General features: G+C 38.1%; 1 protein-coding gene across 1 annotated transcript in view; it reads right to left on the reverse strand.

Moving 5' to 3' along the window:
- The window catches only part of LOC106060567 (iroquois-class homeodomain protein irx-1-B-like), a 48,142-nt gene that overhangs the window by 19,684 nt on the left and 8,754 nt on the right, over nt 1–19,704 (reverse strand). Inside the window, exon 2 of the mRNA XM_056036147.1 lies at nt 3,084–3,161. Within this exon, the coding sequence (XP_055892122.1) occupies nt 3,084–3,152 (69 nt within the window). The 5' untranslated portion in view covers nt 3,153–3,161. The remainder of the gene's footprint in view (nt 1–3,083; nt 3,162–19,704) is intronic.

Consider the following 19,704-nt stretch of genomic DNA (forward strand, 5'->3'; position numbering starts at 1 on the left):
CAAGCAAGCTGAAACACTTTTACTTTCAACATGTAGGCCTTCTTTGACACTCACGTCCGTCATGTAGTCTTGTTCGACCTACCCATATTTGCTTATCTTCTTAATAGCGGTCCAGATGTTTAATTAACATACCCATTTTATTGATATCTTTATAACAAAAACAAATCTTATCTTATATAATACAGACGTTTCTTCAAAAAGAAGATGATTACGTCCTACGCGTCATGCATTCTGCCAAGTCGCTGGTTTTCCTGACTAGCTCAGAGAGATAATTTAGCTTTTTAACAATGGTACTAGATTTGGTACAATATATGGTTTCACTGTTCAACTCTGAACGTCACGTACTAGATACAGATCTAAGGTTAATACTTATCAATTAAAACATCTAAGAAAAAAGAAAACTAATTACATATACAACACTAAGAAATATTTTGGTTCCCTATCAAAAATATATAAATTTATCGCAATACAACAAAATAAAATTGTAAAAAAAGAAAACTAATTACATATACAACACTAAGAAATATTTTGGTTCCCTATCAAAAATATATAAATTTATCGCAATACAACAAAATAAAATTGTTTCAATAAAATTGTTATTGAAGTCCAAGCAATCAAATTAGTCTACCAATGGGTGGTCACATATAGAAACAAGTTAACTAAAATAAAAATAAAATAAAACTTCTTTTAAACTTGATGGAAAGTACTATACTATAGTGTCTAGTAGATATTTTCAATGTTAACAAATTGAACATGTGTATAGGTAATGTCCAATAAAGTTTTATCACTTCCAGAGGAGCTAGTCTGTCTAGCACTCCACTAGGTGTTAACTAGAGTATCCAGATGAATGGGTAGATTCCAGGTAGATGAAAAAAAAAAGAGGGGGGTGTAAAGTTATATTAAAGGTGAAAGTAAAAATGTTACCTATAGTAAAGTGAGGGCCCGTTTACATTTTTCAGCTAGCTTGTAAGATCTCTTTTTTATTTTTTTTATTTTAAGTATAATTTTTATCACATACTGTTCTCATTAACAAAATATCAACAACAACAACGAAATTTAATAATCTCGCATTTGACCTGATCTCTAGAAATTTTTTGCATTTGGAAATAATAGTTACACAAGTTTTAATGTAAATAAATTAAACACGCAACGAAAATATATAAAATTAACAATATGTTACTATCCAGTGAACGATTTGTCTGTGAACAATTTGTCCGTGCCGTGAACGAATAGTCGCGTGAACGATTTGTCGCGTGAACGATTTGTCGCGTGAACGATTTGTCGTGAACCAACTGTCGGTGAACAAGTTGTCGGTGAACAAGTTGTCTGTGAGCGAATAGTCCGTGAGCGATATGTCGCGTGAACGAATTGTCTGGTGAACGAAATGTCTGGTGAACGAATAGTCGCGTGAACGAAAAGTCGTGAACGATTTGTCGGTGAACGAAATGTCAGTGAACGAATTGTCGTGGAACCGGGGCGATCGCCCCCCCCCCCACTCGGCCGACCCCCTCCCCGGGGGGCGGACGAATTTTAGTATACAATTGACACAATTTGTATACGAATTTATTACTTATGTTAATAATATATACTAATTATTTATATTTCAACCTATTTTTAGATTATTTCGACCCACCCTCTAGTATGTTGGCCGATTTGGTGGGGTCGGAAGGGAGCGATGGTATCAATCCCGCCCCCCCCCCCCCATACACTTTCGAGTGGGGGGGGGGTCCAATTTATTTCTAGAAATCACAGCTTGCTAATAGAATCAATTAAATATCTATATGATTAAAACTTGTTATTGATATTTTAACCGATCTTTATATTATGTCTTTCCCTGTTTGCTGATTGGGGGGGGGGCGAATACCTCTACTGCCCTTCCCACCTAAACCCTTTGAGTGGGGGGGCGGTCCTACTTTTATGGAGAAATCATAGTTTGTGAACAACATTAATTCAATTAATATATAAATTTTATATTATGTCAATCCCTTTCTGGTATCTTGCCGATTCGGTGGGGTTTGGGGGAGAACGATACTGCCCTCCCCACTCAAGCCCTCTGAGTGGGGGGGGGGGCGGTCCTATTTTTATGGAGAATCATAGTTTGTGAACAAAATTAGTTGAGTCGCCACACCCCTATTCTTTAATGCCATATGCAATCTTTACAGAAATTATTAAAGGAGCGAGGATTAATTATTTTAACTCTACCGCCCCTCCCATTTCCAGACAGAGTTTTTGTAATTTCATATGAATTTATAATAATTATTTTAAGAAAGTTAGAATTCAAACGAAATATTTCAGTATAAGAGTCACGATTGAGATGAGTTCTAAACTCACATAATAATGACATAGTCCCTTTTCCCAACCTTTACTTAATTTGATATTTTGCTAGTTAAATAAATTTGGGACTATAACTCACAATTTATACTTGAATTTTATTGAATATTATTTTTTCGGCGTCGATCCTCCAAGCCAAAAGGAAAAAATCGGTTTTATTTGCAATGTATTAAGGGCCTATAAATTCATATTAGAATACTTTTCAAGTACAACATTATTTGAAAAGTCCTTTTTTAATAGTATGAATAATGAGCCTTTGGTCAGGAGAATGCGTTTCTTCTGTGAAGAATGCAAGAAATCTTTTTTTGGCGTCGGAACCCCACTGATGAATAATGAGCTGTAGAATGATATATATATATATATATATAATATCTATGTGTGTGTGTGCTGTACGCACGTTTAGGCATAGGGTTAGGGTTTACTGGCCGTTAGGGTTAGGGTTTGGAAAAAAATCGCCACCCCCCACTCCAAAGTTCTGGATCCGCCAGTGGGTAATGCACTGTAGAAACCTCAGGATATGCATTTTGTTGGCTTTCAATACCAGAGATATTGCTTGGCGGTGGGGCTCACACACACACACACATACAAATAAATCCCCCCCCCCGAAAAAAAATCCTGGCTACGCCCATGGATAGAGATATAGTGGAAAGCTGTAAAGGAGATGATCAGCCAATGAATCAATCAATTTGTCAATCAATCAATCAATATATTCTTTCATCTAACAATTTCCTTCAACACTATTCATAACATACCGTCCTCTCTGCGTTAGGTCGAGTGGTCAGTGCTGTCCCTATACCATGGAGAGTCCGATGATGAAACATGGTGTTACACTGAAAATATAAAATTAAAGTTGAGAGTGCACTAGATAGAGTTCACACATAAGTCACATCTTGGTGTCAATAGAAGATATAGAAGACAGATACGAGGTCTATGTTTATAGATGTTTTGGATTATATGAATATTATAGATGTTTTGGATTATATGAATACAATAGTGTTACACGGACAACATAATAAATACTTTTAAAAAAAGAAAACAAACATATTTAGTGTAATAGTATCAATTAGTTTGGATCAGCCATGTGATTATATATATATATTTATTACATTTAGACTTTAACAATAAAAAATCTGTCCGATTAGAAATATTTTACCAATTGTTTTTGTTCAGCGCAATTGCATGTTTTTTAGCTTCCTCAATGCACTATGACCCTATCACTTGTCTGGACCTGTTGGTAAAAAAGGGGAGGGGGGAAAGAAGGGTGTATTCTGTCAATGTTTCCGTGATCGCATTTTAGATGAACACACACACACACACACACACAATTCAGAAAGAGCTCAAGCTAAAGGGGACTACTTCAACTTTGACCCACCACATTTGTCAAGTACAATTTCTTGCCCTTGTTCGATACCAAACAAAATAATTACCAATGATTAACTAGCTAATTGGTTATTTTTACAAATTGATCCTTGTTTTGTCAGGTACAATAAATAATTGTGCAAAATTTCAGCTTGATCCGAGGTTTGGTTTGGAAGAAATCACGTGTACAAACATTATACTAGACAGACAGACAGATTGAGTTGATACAAGTTTTGTAAAAAAAAGTAAATGCTTAGTTTGAGTCATACACTTGCTAACTGCTATTTTAATATTTCGAAATACATTGGTGAGATCTAGATCTATTCAAACCATTCAGAAAAAATATGTTTCTAACTCCAGTGGTGCTGGTTCAGCTCATACTAGTAGGGATATACAGAGAGAGAGAGAGAGAGAAAGAGAGAGAAAGAGCACTACACATATGAAGTGATATTTTAAGAACCAATTTAAGCAAGTAAATCTCTTTGATACATTTAGTCATCCACAGGTGTCTGGGTTATTTAACCCAGTTGGAGAACAACGTTTGAATTCCTGAGCTCAAGTTACACTTTGTTATAATGTAAGAGAGGAGTGGGGGCGGTGCTAGAATTTCCTTTAATGTTTTGTTTTTTTTAAATATTTGGAATTGAAGAAAAATTGATATGTTTTGTAAAGGTAACTTCTAATGTATGCAATGAATGACAAAGTTTTATAATGAGAAGAACATGAAGACTTTGGTGTCCCTAGTCACTGATCACAGCAAGTCTATGGCACTCTGTGCGAACAGTGATAACAAGTGAATCAATTCTTCCTTGGTGACAAAGCTGCCGAAAATGTCCCATTGCTCCTCGAATTCCTCACCTACTAACACCGTAAGAGGCGATGTTAATCTGTTTTGATATGTGACTTTTTCTTCTATATCTCCTTTTGTTATAGATTTGGAAGCTCCGTTGACTTAGGCAGGTATAATAAGCAGCAGCAATCTCAAGTATTCATCCCATTCGAGTCTCTATTGTAATACTTATAAATATAGCGTACACAGAACTGTTTTTCTTACAAACATCTCTTCTACTCCCCTCCCCCCGGCCACTCTCCCGTCTTTATTTTCCCACCGACTAAAACCCTTCACAGCCGCCGGGACAGGACATGGCCCGTAAAAATCACCCTCTGGTCGCATCTGTGAAAGAACAAGAAGGCGCTCCTGACATTGATGGCCGACTGTAGAAAGAGCTAAAAGAAAAAGGGGCAAAGTGCTGCACAGAACACGGTCCTAGGGCACTGTGTTCAAGTCTCAGCTCAGGGACAAAATGGCTGCTTTTATTTCTTATGGAGAATAAGGGTGAAAAAAAAGAACATAAAATAAAGAGAGAGAAAATAGACGAATGTTGAAGATTTTAGCGTGTGATGAGAAAAGCAATGGAAGCTTTGGGGTTTGACTTGTGACGAGAGGAAGTGACGTTTCTAGCCTCGTTTTGGGTGTTACTTCTGTTCTTCCATAGCACCTTTTCCTTCTTCCATTTTTTTTTAATTTTTTTTTTTGTCTTATGTCTTTCGATTCGAAATGTGGAGCGTGACACTGTTGCCCTCCAATAAAATAAAAACCTCAGAGAGATTCGCTTCGGACTGGCCATTCTCCCACCTCTTACAAAAATTAAAAGACACGAACAGAGTTTTATTGACATTCCTCAGAATATGTGTGCAAATGTTTTTTTTTGAAAGACCGAGAGAAAGAGGAGGGAGGGATAGGCGCGCGCGAGAGAGAGAGAGAGAGAGAGACGTGAAAATGAGGAGAGAGAGGACTAGAGAGGAAGAGATAGTAGTAGCAAGAGAGTAAGATCGAAGAAGAGAAATAAAGACAAAAAAAAGAAAAGCGAAAGAGAGAAGGATGATATTAGAAAGAAGCTTATGAAAATAAAAGTATAATCAAAGTCTCAGGTAAAATTATCTGTAAAGTGATGGACGTATTGCGATCGATTTTGTCCCCAAATTAATTAGTACATTGTCAAGCAGAGCATTCCGTGAACATGTCACATGTAACAAGCAAGTCTTTTCTTTTTCAGAAAATGTCCGACGTGTTTCTGACCTAGTGGCTAACTTGTTTCTGACCTAGTGGCTAACGTGTTTCTGACCTAGTGGCTAACATGTTTCTGACCTAGTGGCTAACGTGTTTCTGACCTAGTGGCTAACATGTTTCTGACCTAGTGGCTAACGTGTTTCTGACCTAGTGGCTAACATGTTTCTGACCTAGTAACTAACATGTTTCTGACCTATTTCTGACCTAGTGGCTAACGTGTTTCTGACCTAGTGGCTAACATGTTTCTGACCTAGTGGCTAACGTGTTTCTGACCTAGTGGCTAACATGTTTCTGACCTAGTGGCTATCGTGTTTCTGACCTAGTGGCTAACATGTTTCTGACCTAGTGGCTAACATGTTTCTGACCTAGTGGCTAACATGTTTCTGACCTAGTGGCTAACATGTTTCTGACCTAGTGGCTAACATGTTTCTGACCTAGTGGCTAACGTGTTTCCTAACATGTTTCTGACCTAGTGGCTAACATGTTTCTGACCTAGTGGCTAACGTGTTTCTGACCTAGCGGCTAACATGTTTCTGACCTAGTGGCTAACATGTTTCTGACCTAGTGGCTAACGTGTTTCTGACCTAGTGGCTAACGTGTTTCTGACCTAGTGGCTAACGTGTTTCTGACCTAGTGGCTAACATGTTTCTGACCTAGTGGCTAACGAGTGAAACAATACATAATTGTGACTATTGAAAGGAAATATTGGAGATTTTTCAGTCTAGTAAAACTTATGTAAGACCTAGTCTAGTAGCAGTGGCGTAACTAGGGTGGGTGGTGGAGGGGGAAGAATGTAAAATCCCCCCGGACCCCACTTGAGGGGGGCCCCCAAATGAGTGGTTTTTACATTAAAAATTAAATATTACTCGAAACGCAGAGGCCACCAAAGAGGTCAAGCCCCCTGGATTCCCAAACGATGGGAAATTCCTTGCTACGCCCCTGTCTAGTAGCCTTTATATAAAACCTAGATTAGTAGCCTTTTTATAAGACCAGGTCTAGTAGCCTTTCTATGACCTAGACTAGTAGCTTATGTAAGCTTTTATAAGACCTAGTCTGGTAGCCTTTATATAAGACCTAGTCTGGTAGCCTTTTTATAAGACCAGGTCTAGTAGCCTGCATATAAGACCTAGTCTGGTAGCCTTTCTTTGACCTAGTCTAGTAGCCTTTATATAAGACCTAGTCTGGTAGCCTTTATATAAGACCTAGTCTGGTAGCCTTTATATAAGACCTAGTCTGGTAGCCTTTTTATAAGACCTAGTCTGGTAGCCTTTATATAAGACCTAGACTGGTAGCCTTTTTATGAGACCAGGTCTAGTAGCCTTTATATAAGACCTAGTCTGGTAGCCTTTATATAATACCTAGTCTGGTAGCCTTTCTATGACCGTCTAGTAACCTTTATATGAGACCTAGTCTTGTAGCCTTTATATAAGACCTAGTCTGGTAGCCTTTCTTTGACCTAGTCTTGTAGCCTTTATATAAGACTTAGTCTGGTAGCCTTTATATAAGACCTAGTCTGGTAGCCTTTATATAAGACCTAGTCTGGTAGCCTTTATATAAGACCTAGTCTGGTAGCCTTTATATAAGACCTAGTCTGGTAGCCTTTCTTTGACCTAGTCTGGTAACCTTTATATAAGACCTAGTCTGGTAGCCTTTCTTTGACCTAGTCTGGTAGCCTTTATATAAGACCTAGTCTGGTAGCCTTTCTTTGACCTAGTCTGGTAGCCTTTATACAAGACCTAGTCTGGTAGCCTTTATATAAGACCAAGTTATTTCTTTTTTCCTCATTCTTTCTCTCTTTTTTATTTATTTAGTTTCATATTTTTAACACACATGTATTGATATATACACACAGACATCCACACACACGCGCGCGCATTGCGATCAGCGCTCTGAGATGTCCGTTGCAATAATGATCGGCCTTACATGTGGGACCCATTCAATCTGTCAAGACTTAAAGCGGTACACAGCTTGTTGGGGGGGCCAGCGGCACGACTAGTCTAGTACCCAGTCACACCCATAAACCTTTGACTTGTGCATCGGGCCAGGTACAAACTATCGATCGACAAACAGCAGCAAAGCTAGAAGTTGGCAACACCGCCGCCGCACAAACATAGGAGACGGAAAAGGAGGGGAAAAATCTGGCCGAGGCGTACTCACAAATCATCGGATTCGCACTGAAGTTTGTATACTCGCCCCCGTCAATATATCGATTCTGGCAGTCAGTAGGATGTCGTGTTGCCATACCTGGAAGTGTCGAAAGGAGGTTTTGGTATCGATACAGACAAAGAGTCTGACACAATGAAAATATAGAAAAGTTAAAATAAAAATCGATTCGAAATACATTTGTTTTGAAATGTTCTTACCGTCATACCCCCTTTGTCAAAACAATTTTCAGAAGAAAAAAAAACAACCCTGACACATTTAGCTCAGTCACAGAGAAAACAGTTTGTAGCAGCCAGTAAGAAAAACCATCCAGAACATTCCTCTATCACTTACTTTCTTACTTCGGTCCAGCCCTTGCCGTTCGGTGCATAGGACGACAAGCTCGGTGCATAGGACGACAAGCTCGGTGCATAGGACGACAAGCTCGGTGCATAGGACGATAAGCTCTCTCCAAAGTGTTTGGTCACAAAGGTAAAAAAAAAAAAGCTGTTTCGGATAAAATACTTAGTCGCAAATAGAAAATATCGCATGCATTGAATGATTATAAAAAGGTAAAAAGTAAATTTAAAAAAAAGAAAGAAGTGCTTTATCTAAAAGTTGGGTTGGAATTGACCTAGTTTCAGACATTTTCTAAAATGTCCAATTCGTGGGTGCGCATCAGAGCCGCGCATTTCGCATGGTTGTTCAAAATAGTCTTATGATTTGTTTTCTTACCATCCGTGAAGTGGTAATTTGTTAAGCCAATTTGGCAAGTCCGACAAAATGTGCCAGGGGCAGGTGTCGTTTGATTAGCCATTGAAAGTCGAACTTGTATTTCTCAGTTTAATTTACTTTTCAACTTTAACCTAACACCCAAAACTGATAGAGGTTTGGTAAAACATTTTTTTGTACAATGTTAAAGCTGTACGTTAACGCAGAGGTGTCACAAGAGTTGGCGTCATTCGGTGCGGCTAGCTAATAGTGTACACCCCTTCCCCTTCGTGGTTCTCCCATTTTATTTAACAAGCAATGACTTACTGTATAACTATTACATTGATTAAAAATATTGCAACAGATTACCGTGGATATCAAAATCGGCTCTAAAGATTTTCCTAGAAATTTAACAGTTGATGTATATCGCTGAGAAAAGAATTACTAGCTCATTGGTCACATGGGGAAAACTCTAATTTGACCGTTATGATTTGTCAAACTTGACGTAGATCTAGAGCCAACATTGGTGTTGAAAGGACTGTCGCGTTCGGGAATTTTCCGAATATAAGGCATTATTTTTTTTTAAATTAATGTTACGTAATTTTTCTAAGTCTTCTAAGTCTAGATTTAAATGCCTTTCAATGGAATTATTCAATAATAAAGAAAAAACATGGCGTAGTCAGTCGTAGTGTTCCGATATTATGCGATAACAAGAGTAAATTTAGAGCAGCTTCAAGCGTATTAAAATTAGATCTAAGCTTTGCTTATATTTTTGCGTAAATCTAATATACTAGTCGACCCACGGCGTAGCATACCCCGTTATTTTGCAGGGTCGCCAGTGGGCCCAGCACTTTCAAAGGACCCGCACTAATTCTAGGTGTAAATTATGAAATTAAACTATTTTATAACTTATAACAGAATTCCCGCAGCCTCCTGATTTATCAGGAGCTCCTTGAAATTGCAAAAGACACGAAGAAGTCATCAAAATCTCAGGAAATTATTAAAATCTTTTGAAAACTCAAAAAAAAAATAATTATTACCGAAATATGTAAAATTGTCCTATTGGGGTGTCATTCAAAATTGAAAACGCCAATCCTAAGCGCGATAAAAAAAAACGTCATGATGCAATACCTGTAATTGTGGAATCTGGTGAAAGAAGCTTCTCGCGCCTCAAACTAAAGAAGAATTACTTGAGGTCAGCAATTCTCGAAGATAGATTGAAACATTTGGTAATTCTTGCTATTGAGCATGATCTGTGTAGGAAATCTGTTTCGCATAGGGCCCCACAACGTTTGAGTCCGGCTCTGCTATTTAGTGACGGGTGAATACAGAGTAGATTACTTGTTCTCCTCCTCCTCCCTCTTTTTTTCGCCGCTAAAACTACGTGGGGTAGAAATAAAAAAGAGTGATCTTTCCATGACTTCTTGGTCACAACGGTTATTTTGTGACGGGTGAATACTACTTGTTCTCCCCCCCCCCCCTCTTTTTCGTAGGGTAACTCTAGTTTGACTTGCAGGAATAAAAGAGTGATCTTTCCTTTACTTCTTGTCCACACTCTTGAGCCATGAAGAGAATTATATATATAGAAGAATGTTGTAATTCCGCCCCCGCGCCACACTGATGGTGCGCATCAGAGCACCATTCAACACAAGCAGTAGAAGACATGTTTATACTAGGAAGATGTCCATATTATGAAAATACCAATAAATAATCACACAAGTATGCATTGCCGCTAACCAAATTAGTAACATCGTTTGTTTAAGCAGCTGCAGCTGTCAAAATCACGGGTAAGTTAGCCGGTTTTACTCAAATAGTTTTCTAAATAATTTTTTTTATATTTATTATATTTTAAGTTGAATTGTCTTTTTAAAAAAATATTTTTAAAATGTTTATCTTGTTTTCAATTATTTTGTTTCTATAAACAGCACGTTTGAACTACACAAAGAAATTGAAAAACAATACTAAACAGGAAAATAAAGGAAACTCTTAGGTAGCACTCTGGGTCCGTTGCTTGGTAAGCAATACAATTGAAAGAGGAGGTTTTGATTTTTTTTTTAGCACGACGAACATGATGGTGAAACTAGAAAACAATAACTCTTTTTTTTTCATAGATGAAGTGACCTATTGCAGTAGTCACTGCCAACAGACGAAGTGACCTATTGCAGTAGTCACTGCCAACAGAGGAAGTGACCTATTGCAGTAGTCACTGCCAACAGACGAAGTGACCTATTGCAGTAGTCACTGCCAACAGAGGAAGTGACCTATTGCAGTAGTCACTGCCAACAGATGAAGTGACCTATTGCAGTAGTCACTGCCAACAGATGAAGTGACCTATTGCAGTAGTCACTGCCAACAGACGAAGTGACCTATTGCAGTAGTCACTGCCAACAGAGGAAGTGACCTATTGCAGTAGTCACTGCCAACAGATGAAGTGACCTATTGCAGTAGTCACTGCCAACAGATGAAGTGACCTATTGCAGTAGTCACTGTTAACGCTAAAAATAACTAATCCTACGTTATCTAAGTCGTGCTATTTAACTAGCAAACTAACATTGGAGGTGACACTTCTCTAGCACACTACAATTGTCCGTGACACTTCTGTAGCACACTACAATTGGACGTGACACTTCTGTAGCACACTACCATTGGACGTGACACTTCTGTAGCACACTACCATTGGACGTGAGACTTCTGTAGCACACTACCATTGGACGTGAGACTTCTGTAGCACACTAACATTGGACGTGACACTTCTGTAGCACACTACCATTGGACGTGAGACTTCTGTAGCACACTACCATTGGACGTGAGACTTCTGTAGCACACTACCATTGGACGTGACACTTCTGTAGCACACTACCATTGGACGTGAGACTTCTGTAGCACACTACCATTGGACGTGACACTTCTGTAGCACACTACCATTGGACGTGAGACTTCTGTAGCACACTACCATTGGACGTGACACTTCTGTAGCACACTACCATTGGACGTGACACTTCTGTAGCACACTACCATTGGACGTGACACTTCTCTAACACATTACACATAGCTATGCCACTTCTCTAGCACACTACAATTATTCTTGACACTTTCTCTAACACTCTACATTTAGGTCTAGCCTTGACGCTTCAATTAGACACACTACAATTAGCATTGACACCTCTCTAACACACTAAAAATCTTTTGTAAGAATTATAGCATAGCAAAAGTCAACTACAAAAACCGAAACTCTAGAAAGAACCGTACCGGTAGTAAAATAGAAGTAGACTATTCGACGTAACAAAAACACAAAAGACAGATGAAATGAATTCAACCTTCCTTTCACGCAACAGTGTGAAAAGTGACACTTGTGCATGATTCCAATAAACACACGGGTAATCAATTTTAACCTTGCTGTTGATGTTAGTTTTCCTTTTTCTATCTATAAATAAATGTGTGTTCAACTGTCAATCCTAGTAGCTATTTTTTGCTTAAGTTTTTATTATTGATTATTCTTATTGAGTTATTCCGTGGCCTCAAACATGTAAAAACCGGCATCCATGTACTACAACTGTAAACAAGAGACAACAAGTTGGTAGTATCAGAACAAAGAGCTCGAGATGGGGCGATTGAAAAAACAAACAAAAAAAAAAAAAACAACATAATTTAAACCTTATTTAAGATTAAAATAATCCAAGGGAAGACAAATCCGAAAGGGAGGTAATGAAGGTTTAGACAAGGTGTAAATGGCAAATATAAGTCGCCCCTATATCAGGTGATTGGTTATATTGGTTAAAAGGGAGCCGCGGGTTGAGTCGGATTCGTTTCCTCGCTGTACTCACGAATTAGGTTCACGAAAGGAATAAATGACGCAATGAAAGGTTGTTGCCGGGTGCACAGCCATAAACCACGAGCGTCTCCCCCCCCCCTCTCCCCTTCCTCTCTCATCGACACCCACCCTCCAAATTTTGTAGTAATATACACCCCGCTCATGTCTCTTTCGCCATCTCCTGATTATTTTTTTTTTTAGCGTACGCTTGTTGAGCGCTCCTTTGTTTTAACTTTGACGCCAAAACAACAAGGAAACTTAAGTATACACACACAAACACACACACACACACTCATACACAGACAGAATCACACATGTGTGCTCTCATTCACACACACACATTTAAAATAAGAAACGCCGCTGTCAATGGCGTTGTTCAGCGATGAGAAGACATAAAGCGTTAGTGACATTAGCGCGTGGCATACTAATGGCACGTGCCGGATGATCGCCAGTGCACTGGCCTGCAGAGCTAAATGTCCACGGCTCGAGTCCAGGTGGACAGCGCTATATTTGACTGGGAATGGGAAGAAGTTAGTCTACTCAACTCTTACGGAAACCGATCAGCTTTTTTTGTTTGTAGCTATTGGCCTCAAAGTTGGCACGTGGCTGAAACGCTCATCGCGAGGAGATCTGTAAAGTTGGCAGCATTCATTCGTTTAAACGACTAGGGCTCATGTAGTAGCGCATTGCTAAGGTTGGGCTACGGCTGGACTCTGGCTATTATCGGAGCGATGTTGCCCACACATCAGTCCCCCACCCATCAACACAGCTGTTGGGTCCACAGGTAATGCGTATAGCCGTTGCAGGCAGCTTCGCAGGATCTGCCAGAGTGTAATACTATCTGCTACGAGCTACCTAAGGGTTACCAGCTCCTGTTGTTGTTGTTTTTACCCATAGTTGATTCAGGGAAAATGAATAGGTCCTTTGTAAAGTACATTCAAAAATCCAAGACCATCGCGTTTGGTCGTGATGTAAGAGAAGGATTGGTGTGGGTGAAATAACGTGTACAATTATCTAAGGAGTCAGAACCCCACATATTTACACATATCTCTTTATGCTGAAGGATTCATTTCCCTTTTACGGATGTGTGTATCAGACAGACAGTGTGTGTTGATATAAGTAGAAGCAAAAGTGAGGGCAAGAGGGATGGAACGCAACAAAATTACTTGAAAATAAACACAGCAACAAAAAAAAAAAAAACTTAAAAAAAAAATCAAGATACAGACAAAGAAGCGATAGAAGGATGAAACAGAAACATAAAGATGTGACACGACTGTTGCTTGTCAATTTAGACGTGACATGTTCAGGGCCGGCTCTCACTCTGGTGCGAGGACACATTTTTTTTTGTTCGTAGTTTAATAAAAAGTATAATCGATCAAGTTATTTGAAATCTTCACATGATGACATAGAGCAAAATATGGACCAATCTCGTCACTGTACGATTTAAAACAAAAAGAAAGAAAACAAAACCACGAACACAACCATTGCCATATCACTTAGTATTGCAAGGTTTGTCTTCCTTTTTTTCAATATAAAACAGAATTATTTAGTTACTACTAATTGCTTAACTTATTGATCAATTTTTCTATTGATTCATGTGCTGTCATCGACATTAAATAATTGTGTAAAATTTCAACTTGATTCAAGAATGGGAAGTGGGAGAAATGACGCGTCCACGATTTGTAACAGACAAATACACAGAGTGAGTTGAGCTTTGTAAGTATGTTATAGACAATAACTTAAAAAGAATAATAGACTAAAATAATAGACACCTAGAGAGAGAGGAACTGTCAATACTGGAATGTGAAGCCGAATCCAATGTAGGATGTTTACGTAAGAGAGAGACTCTCTTTCTTTCTTTCTCACTCTCTCTCTTTGCCACTTATGCCTACGTTTTCTCTCTTCTTTGTCATTCTCACTTTTCGTAACTATTATACAATCAACTCAAACTCGGATTCTTCGTCCTCCCCCCCGCCCCCCATCTCTCTCTCTCTCTCTCACTCTCACTTTCACACACACGCAGAGTATCGAATCCAGAAAGACGTAATGACGACATATAATTTATTTTTCATCTTTATATTTTTTTCTCAAAGTTATGCAGATTTAACCCACCTTTCTCTTTTCAAAAAATCCCCCCCCTTTCGTTTATTCACTTCTCTCTTTATCCTTTTCTCTCTCCTCCTCTTTCTATCTCTTTCTCCCTCTCCCTCTTTTATCTTTCTCTCCTTTCGCACCACCTAGGTGGCGACATGAATAATGAGATCACACCCCCGGAGGCGGCCGGAGTGGGGGATGATGCACCTCGCAATAAACGCGGCTTGCACCAGGCTGCACAGACATGAATAATTCAACATCTCCTGACCAACGCTTGTTTGTCTCCCCTTCATGTCTGTAAACTCAACACACACACACGCACACACACAACGCACACAGCAGCGCACCTACACGGAGACAGGGGCGCTAATAAACTTTGCACAAATAAACAAGCTCTTTAAATTAACAAATACTTTTCCACGCATGGAACTGGCTAGATTTCATTATAAATATTTCTTTATTTCTGGAGTACAAATATTTTTCCCAGGACCTTTCATTATAAGACATTTAGTGACATCACATTTATATCTAGCACATTTAATTGGAGCGTATTTATATCTAGCACATTTAATTGAAACATATTTATATCTAGCACATTAAATTGGAACATCTATATCTAGCACTTTTAATTGAAGCATATTTATATCTAGCACATTTAACTGGAAAATATTTATATCTAGCACCTTTAATTGGAACATATTTATATCTAGCACTTTTAATTGAAGCATATTTATATCTAGCACATTTAACTGGAGAATATTTATATCTAGCACCTTTAATTTGGAACATATTTATATCTAGCATAATTAATTGGAGCATATATGTTTCTGGAGGCGCGGTGGCTGAGTGGTAAAACGCTTGATTTCCTGACTGCAGAGTCTTGGGTTCGAAAACCCATTGGGATTTTTAATTTTGGGGTCTTTGGGACGCCTCTGAGTCCTTCCAGCTCTAACGTGTACCTGATACTTGTAGGGGAAAATTAAAGGCGGTTGGTCACTGTGCTGGCTACACGACACCCTCATTAACCGTGGACCACAGAATCAGATGAACTTTACATCATCTGCCCAATGGACCGCATGGTCTGAAAGGGGGAATTTATTTCTAGCACATTTAATTGGTGGAGGATATTTATTTCTAGCACATTTAATTGGTGGAGCATATTTATTTCTAGCATATCTAAGTGGAGCATATTTATTTCTAGCATACAGGGGCGGACTGGCTATATGGGCATTCGGGCAAATGCCCGGTGGGCCGGTACCCAAATGGGCCGGTAGGGTCACCTAAAGGGTCTCATGAATGCCACTTTGTTACGCTTTGAATTGTTTAAGGTTTTATATTGTTCTCTTAACAAAGTGGCCCTCTGAGCGTCATGTTTTTTAAAATCGTTTACAGACACAACATTGTAGGTCCTAATACTAATTTAATTTAATACATTTTCCAAAATAATGTACTAGTCTACATCCGTAGACAGTGCTACTGTAGGCTTCATCCTTTAATGGTCTACACAGTTAGCGATGAAAAAGCAACATAAGGCCTATATTTCTTAGAAAGATATAAAGCATGCTTACAGTTATTGATACACTATTAAACTTAAGATAATTATTTTCAGGACAAGTAGGCCTATAATTGGAGGCCCATCATATGATATACAATATATGGGCCGGACTTGTATAGAAATGCCTTGGCCGATTTTGACACCCAGTCCGCCTCTGCTAGCATATCTAATTGGAGCATATTTATTTCTAGCCTATCTAAGTGGAGCATATTTATTTCTAGCATATTTAAGTGGAGCATATTTATTATTGACATACATGTATTTATTTCTAGCCCAATTATTTCAATTACATCCAATGGCTACTGTATATTTCCTTCATGGCACTTGACTGTATAGTTTACAACTCATGCCGTACTTAATTTATGTTGATTTATGTGGAGAATTGGAAGCATTTGAAGTCAACAATGATTAGTGTATTCATATCTAGCACATTTATATCTAGCACATTCATATCTAGCACATTTTGAAATTAGCATATTTATGTCCAGCACATTGAACTACAGTGGTGTTCCGATAGCCCAAAATGTATAGGACCGAACCTAATTCGAATGAATCGAAATAATGACTAAAATAAACATATGTATATGTGAAATATATATAAATAGGAAATACAAAGTGTAATTACATAAAGTTTGATGAAGCGCTACGCTATGTAAAAATAACAGTCCGCCTCGACCCACGCGAATACGTTGTTTCTGAGGCGTTGGCGTAATTACGCTTCAAAAGAGAGGCCTTCTTCTCTACGACACAAAACAAAAATGTAACATACTTTACTTCAATATAGTTTAGAACCACACAGTTTCTGTGTTATTCATTACGCTGTCTTTGAGACGTATTGTCATTTGCAGTATTTAATACACTTAGTCACTGTTCTTTTTTAATACACTTAGTCACTGTTATTTTTTAATACACTTAGGCACTGTTATTTTTTAATACACTTAGTCACTGTTATTTTTTAATACACTTAGTCACTGTTCTTTTTAATACACTGTTCTTAGTTGTTGTTTTTTTTCACCCTAAAACTATCGGCCCTGATTACAGTGTCACAATGTTTGTTCTAAGCGTTTGTGTTTGTTATCGCTATAGTGTGCTATTGTATCACTCCTTACAGTGGTGAATTCTGAAAGCACCTGAAAGAATTTGAGTTTGAGCGTTTGAGTTTCCCAATACAAATGTAAGTTTCCGTTTCAGACCTTGCAATCTATGGGGCAGATGATGTCAAGGTGATCTGTTTCTTTGTCCAATGGTCAACGAACTGTGTTTCATGTGACCAACACTAGGACCAAACGCCTTTACTTTCCCCAAGAAATGGCCAGGTACCTTTTAGAGTTTGGTGTACTCAATGACGTCTATAAAATTCCGAAATAAAAACCCCAGACTTCACCAAGTTTGAACCCGGGACGTCGGGTTCGGAATCCAAGCCCTTTATTTACTAGTCAATACTTCATTATATGAATGATGATATCTGGACAAGCAAAATGGGGGGAAAAGACGGAGGGTAGGGTACTTTAGATCTAATATTTCTTTATCCAGTCTAGTCTACAGACAATTCATAAATAATGTAAAAAAAAAAAAAAAAAAAAGCTATTTGAATTTTAAAATTCTGTAAGAATGTGACTTTTAAAACTTCTGTTTGACCCCATATCTGATAGTTCGGAGAATGCTCTCTAGGTATCAATTTAAAAAAAAATTTGTGAACTTTATCACAATTTTGCATTCAATATAAAAATAATTTGATACACAAATATATGTATATTTACACACACACACACACAAACTAACAAATCCCTGACAGTTTTCTATACAAAATTAGTAAATATGACAAAGAAATGACACTTTGACCCGACACCTGAAAGTTCGGAGAATGTGCTCTAGATACAGATACAAACCGGCACATAGACACATTTCAGGGAGCTCAACTAGTTGGGAGAATGTGCTCTAGATACAGATACAAACCGGCACACAGACACATTTCAGGGAGCTCAACTAGTTCGGAGAATGTGCTCTAGATACAGATACAAACCGGCACATAGACACATTTCAGGGAGCTCAACTAGTTCGGAGAATGTGCTCTAGATACAGATACAAACCGGCACACAGACACATTTCAGGGAGCTCAACTAGTTCGGAGAATGTGCTCTAGATACAGATACAAACCGGCACACAGACACATTTCAGGGAGCTCAACTAGTTCGGAGAATGTGCTCTAGATACAGATACAAACCGGCACATAGACACATTTCAGGGAGCTCAACTAGTTGGGAGATAGTAGAATTAAAGAACGAAGCATGAATCACGGAAGTCAAAACAATCAAAAGAAAAAAAAAAAACTTTTTTTAAACAAAGCTTATCTAAAGGAAAAAAAAACTCCTCACTTACAACTATATCTCTCAATAATGTAGAAGTTATTTCCCTTATTCAACATTACAAAAAAAAAATCACAAAAAAAAACAATAATTAATTGACTTATTCAATGTTTTCCAAATTGTGTTTTGCGGAACCCCAGTGTTCCACGAGGTCTGAATAGGTGTTCCCCGAACTACTGAAATTATTAACTACTAGACCACCACGCCAATTAATCTCTAAAAATATATGCCAAGTATTCCGTTTAATACTCTGAATGCGCGAAGTGTTCCGTTAAGGAAAAAGTTGAGGAAAACACTGGACTACTTGGTTCCTTGTTAACTCATTCATGTTTTGTTAGATACAAGAAATACTGGTTTAAAAATTCAAATTGATCCGAGAATGGGTCTGGGAGAAATGCGTCTATTGTCGAAAGGGACCAATTATTTGGTATCTTACAAAATAATTAATTGCCAGCAATTAATTGACTTATCTGTTCATTTTTCTTATTTATTCGTGTCTTGTGCATACCAATGAATACTTGTGCAAAGTTTCAACTTGATTCGAAAATGGGTGTGGTAGAAAGAATGTGTACAAACTTTTTACCAGACAGATAGAGTGAGTTTGTATAAGCTCTGTATAAACAAAACAAAAGGAAAAACTTCATAGACGTTGAGAAGAAGAACCCTCTCTGAGTCATTGATTTCTGGAATAATACGTACAGAAAACTCTCTTTGGTTCAACTTGTTCCTAAAGAGAACTCTTTTGAAATGTGTAACACTTCTAGTCGTACAGAATTACATGTATCAGTTGGGCGACATAGATCACAAGAAACACTGTCCCGTGGAGCTATACAATTGTAATGATAGATAAGTACGGATAAATAGTGCTTAGCCTAAAACATAGATTATACCAGGCTTTGATGTCTATGTTGTTTTTTTTTCCTTGTGAAGAAAAAGAAAATGGTGACTCTGAAAACAACCGGAAATGATATCGTGACAACAAATATGGCTACTGTTTTGTTGTAGTATCGTGTGACTAGAAGATTAACGTTTGAGCTGCAAGATCTGAACTGTTCAGATTAGATACCAATCAGGTTTAGCCTGCTCCTTCTTTCTCCTTTCTTTTTACTAGAAGACAGGGAATAGTGTTCATTTATTCTCTCTCTTTCCATCTGTTCATCTCTCTCTCTTTCTATTCCTCTTCTCTCTCTCTCTCTTTCCTTCTATTCTTCTCTCTCTCTCTCTCTCTCTCTCTCTCTCATTCTTTCTCCCACACACTCTTTTT

This window comes from Biomphalaria glabrata, chromosome 7 (assembly GCF_947242115.1).
Source record: "Biomphalaria glabrata chromosome 7, xgBioGlab47.1, whole genome shotgun sequence".
Classification (NCBI taxonomy): Eukaryota; Metazoa; Mollusca; class Gastropoda; family Planorbidae; genus Biomphalaria; species Biomphalaria glabrata.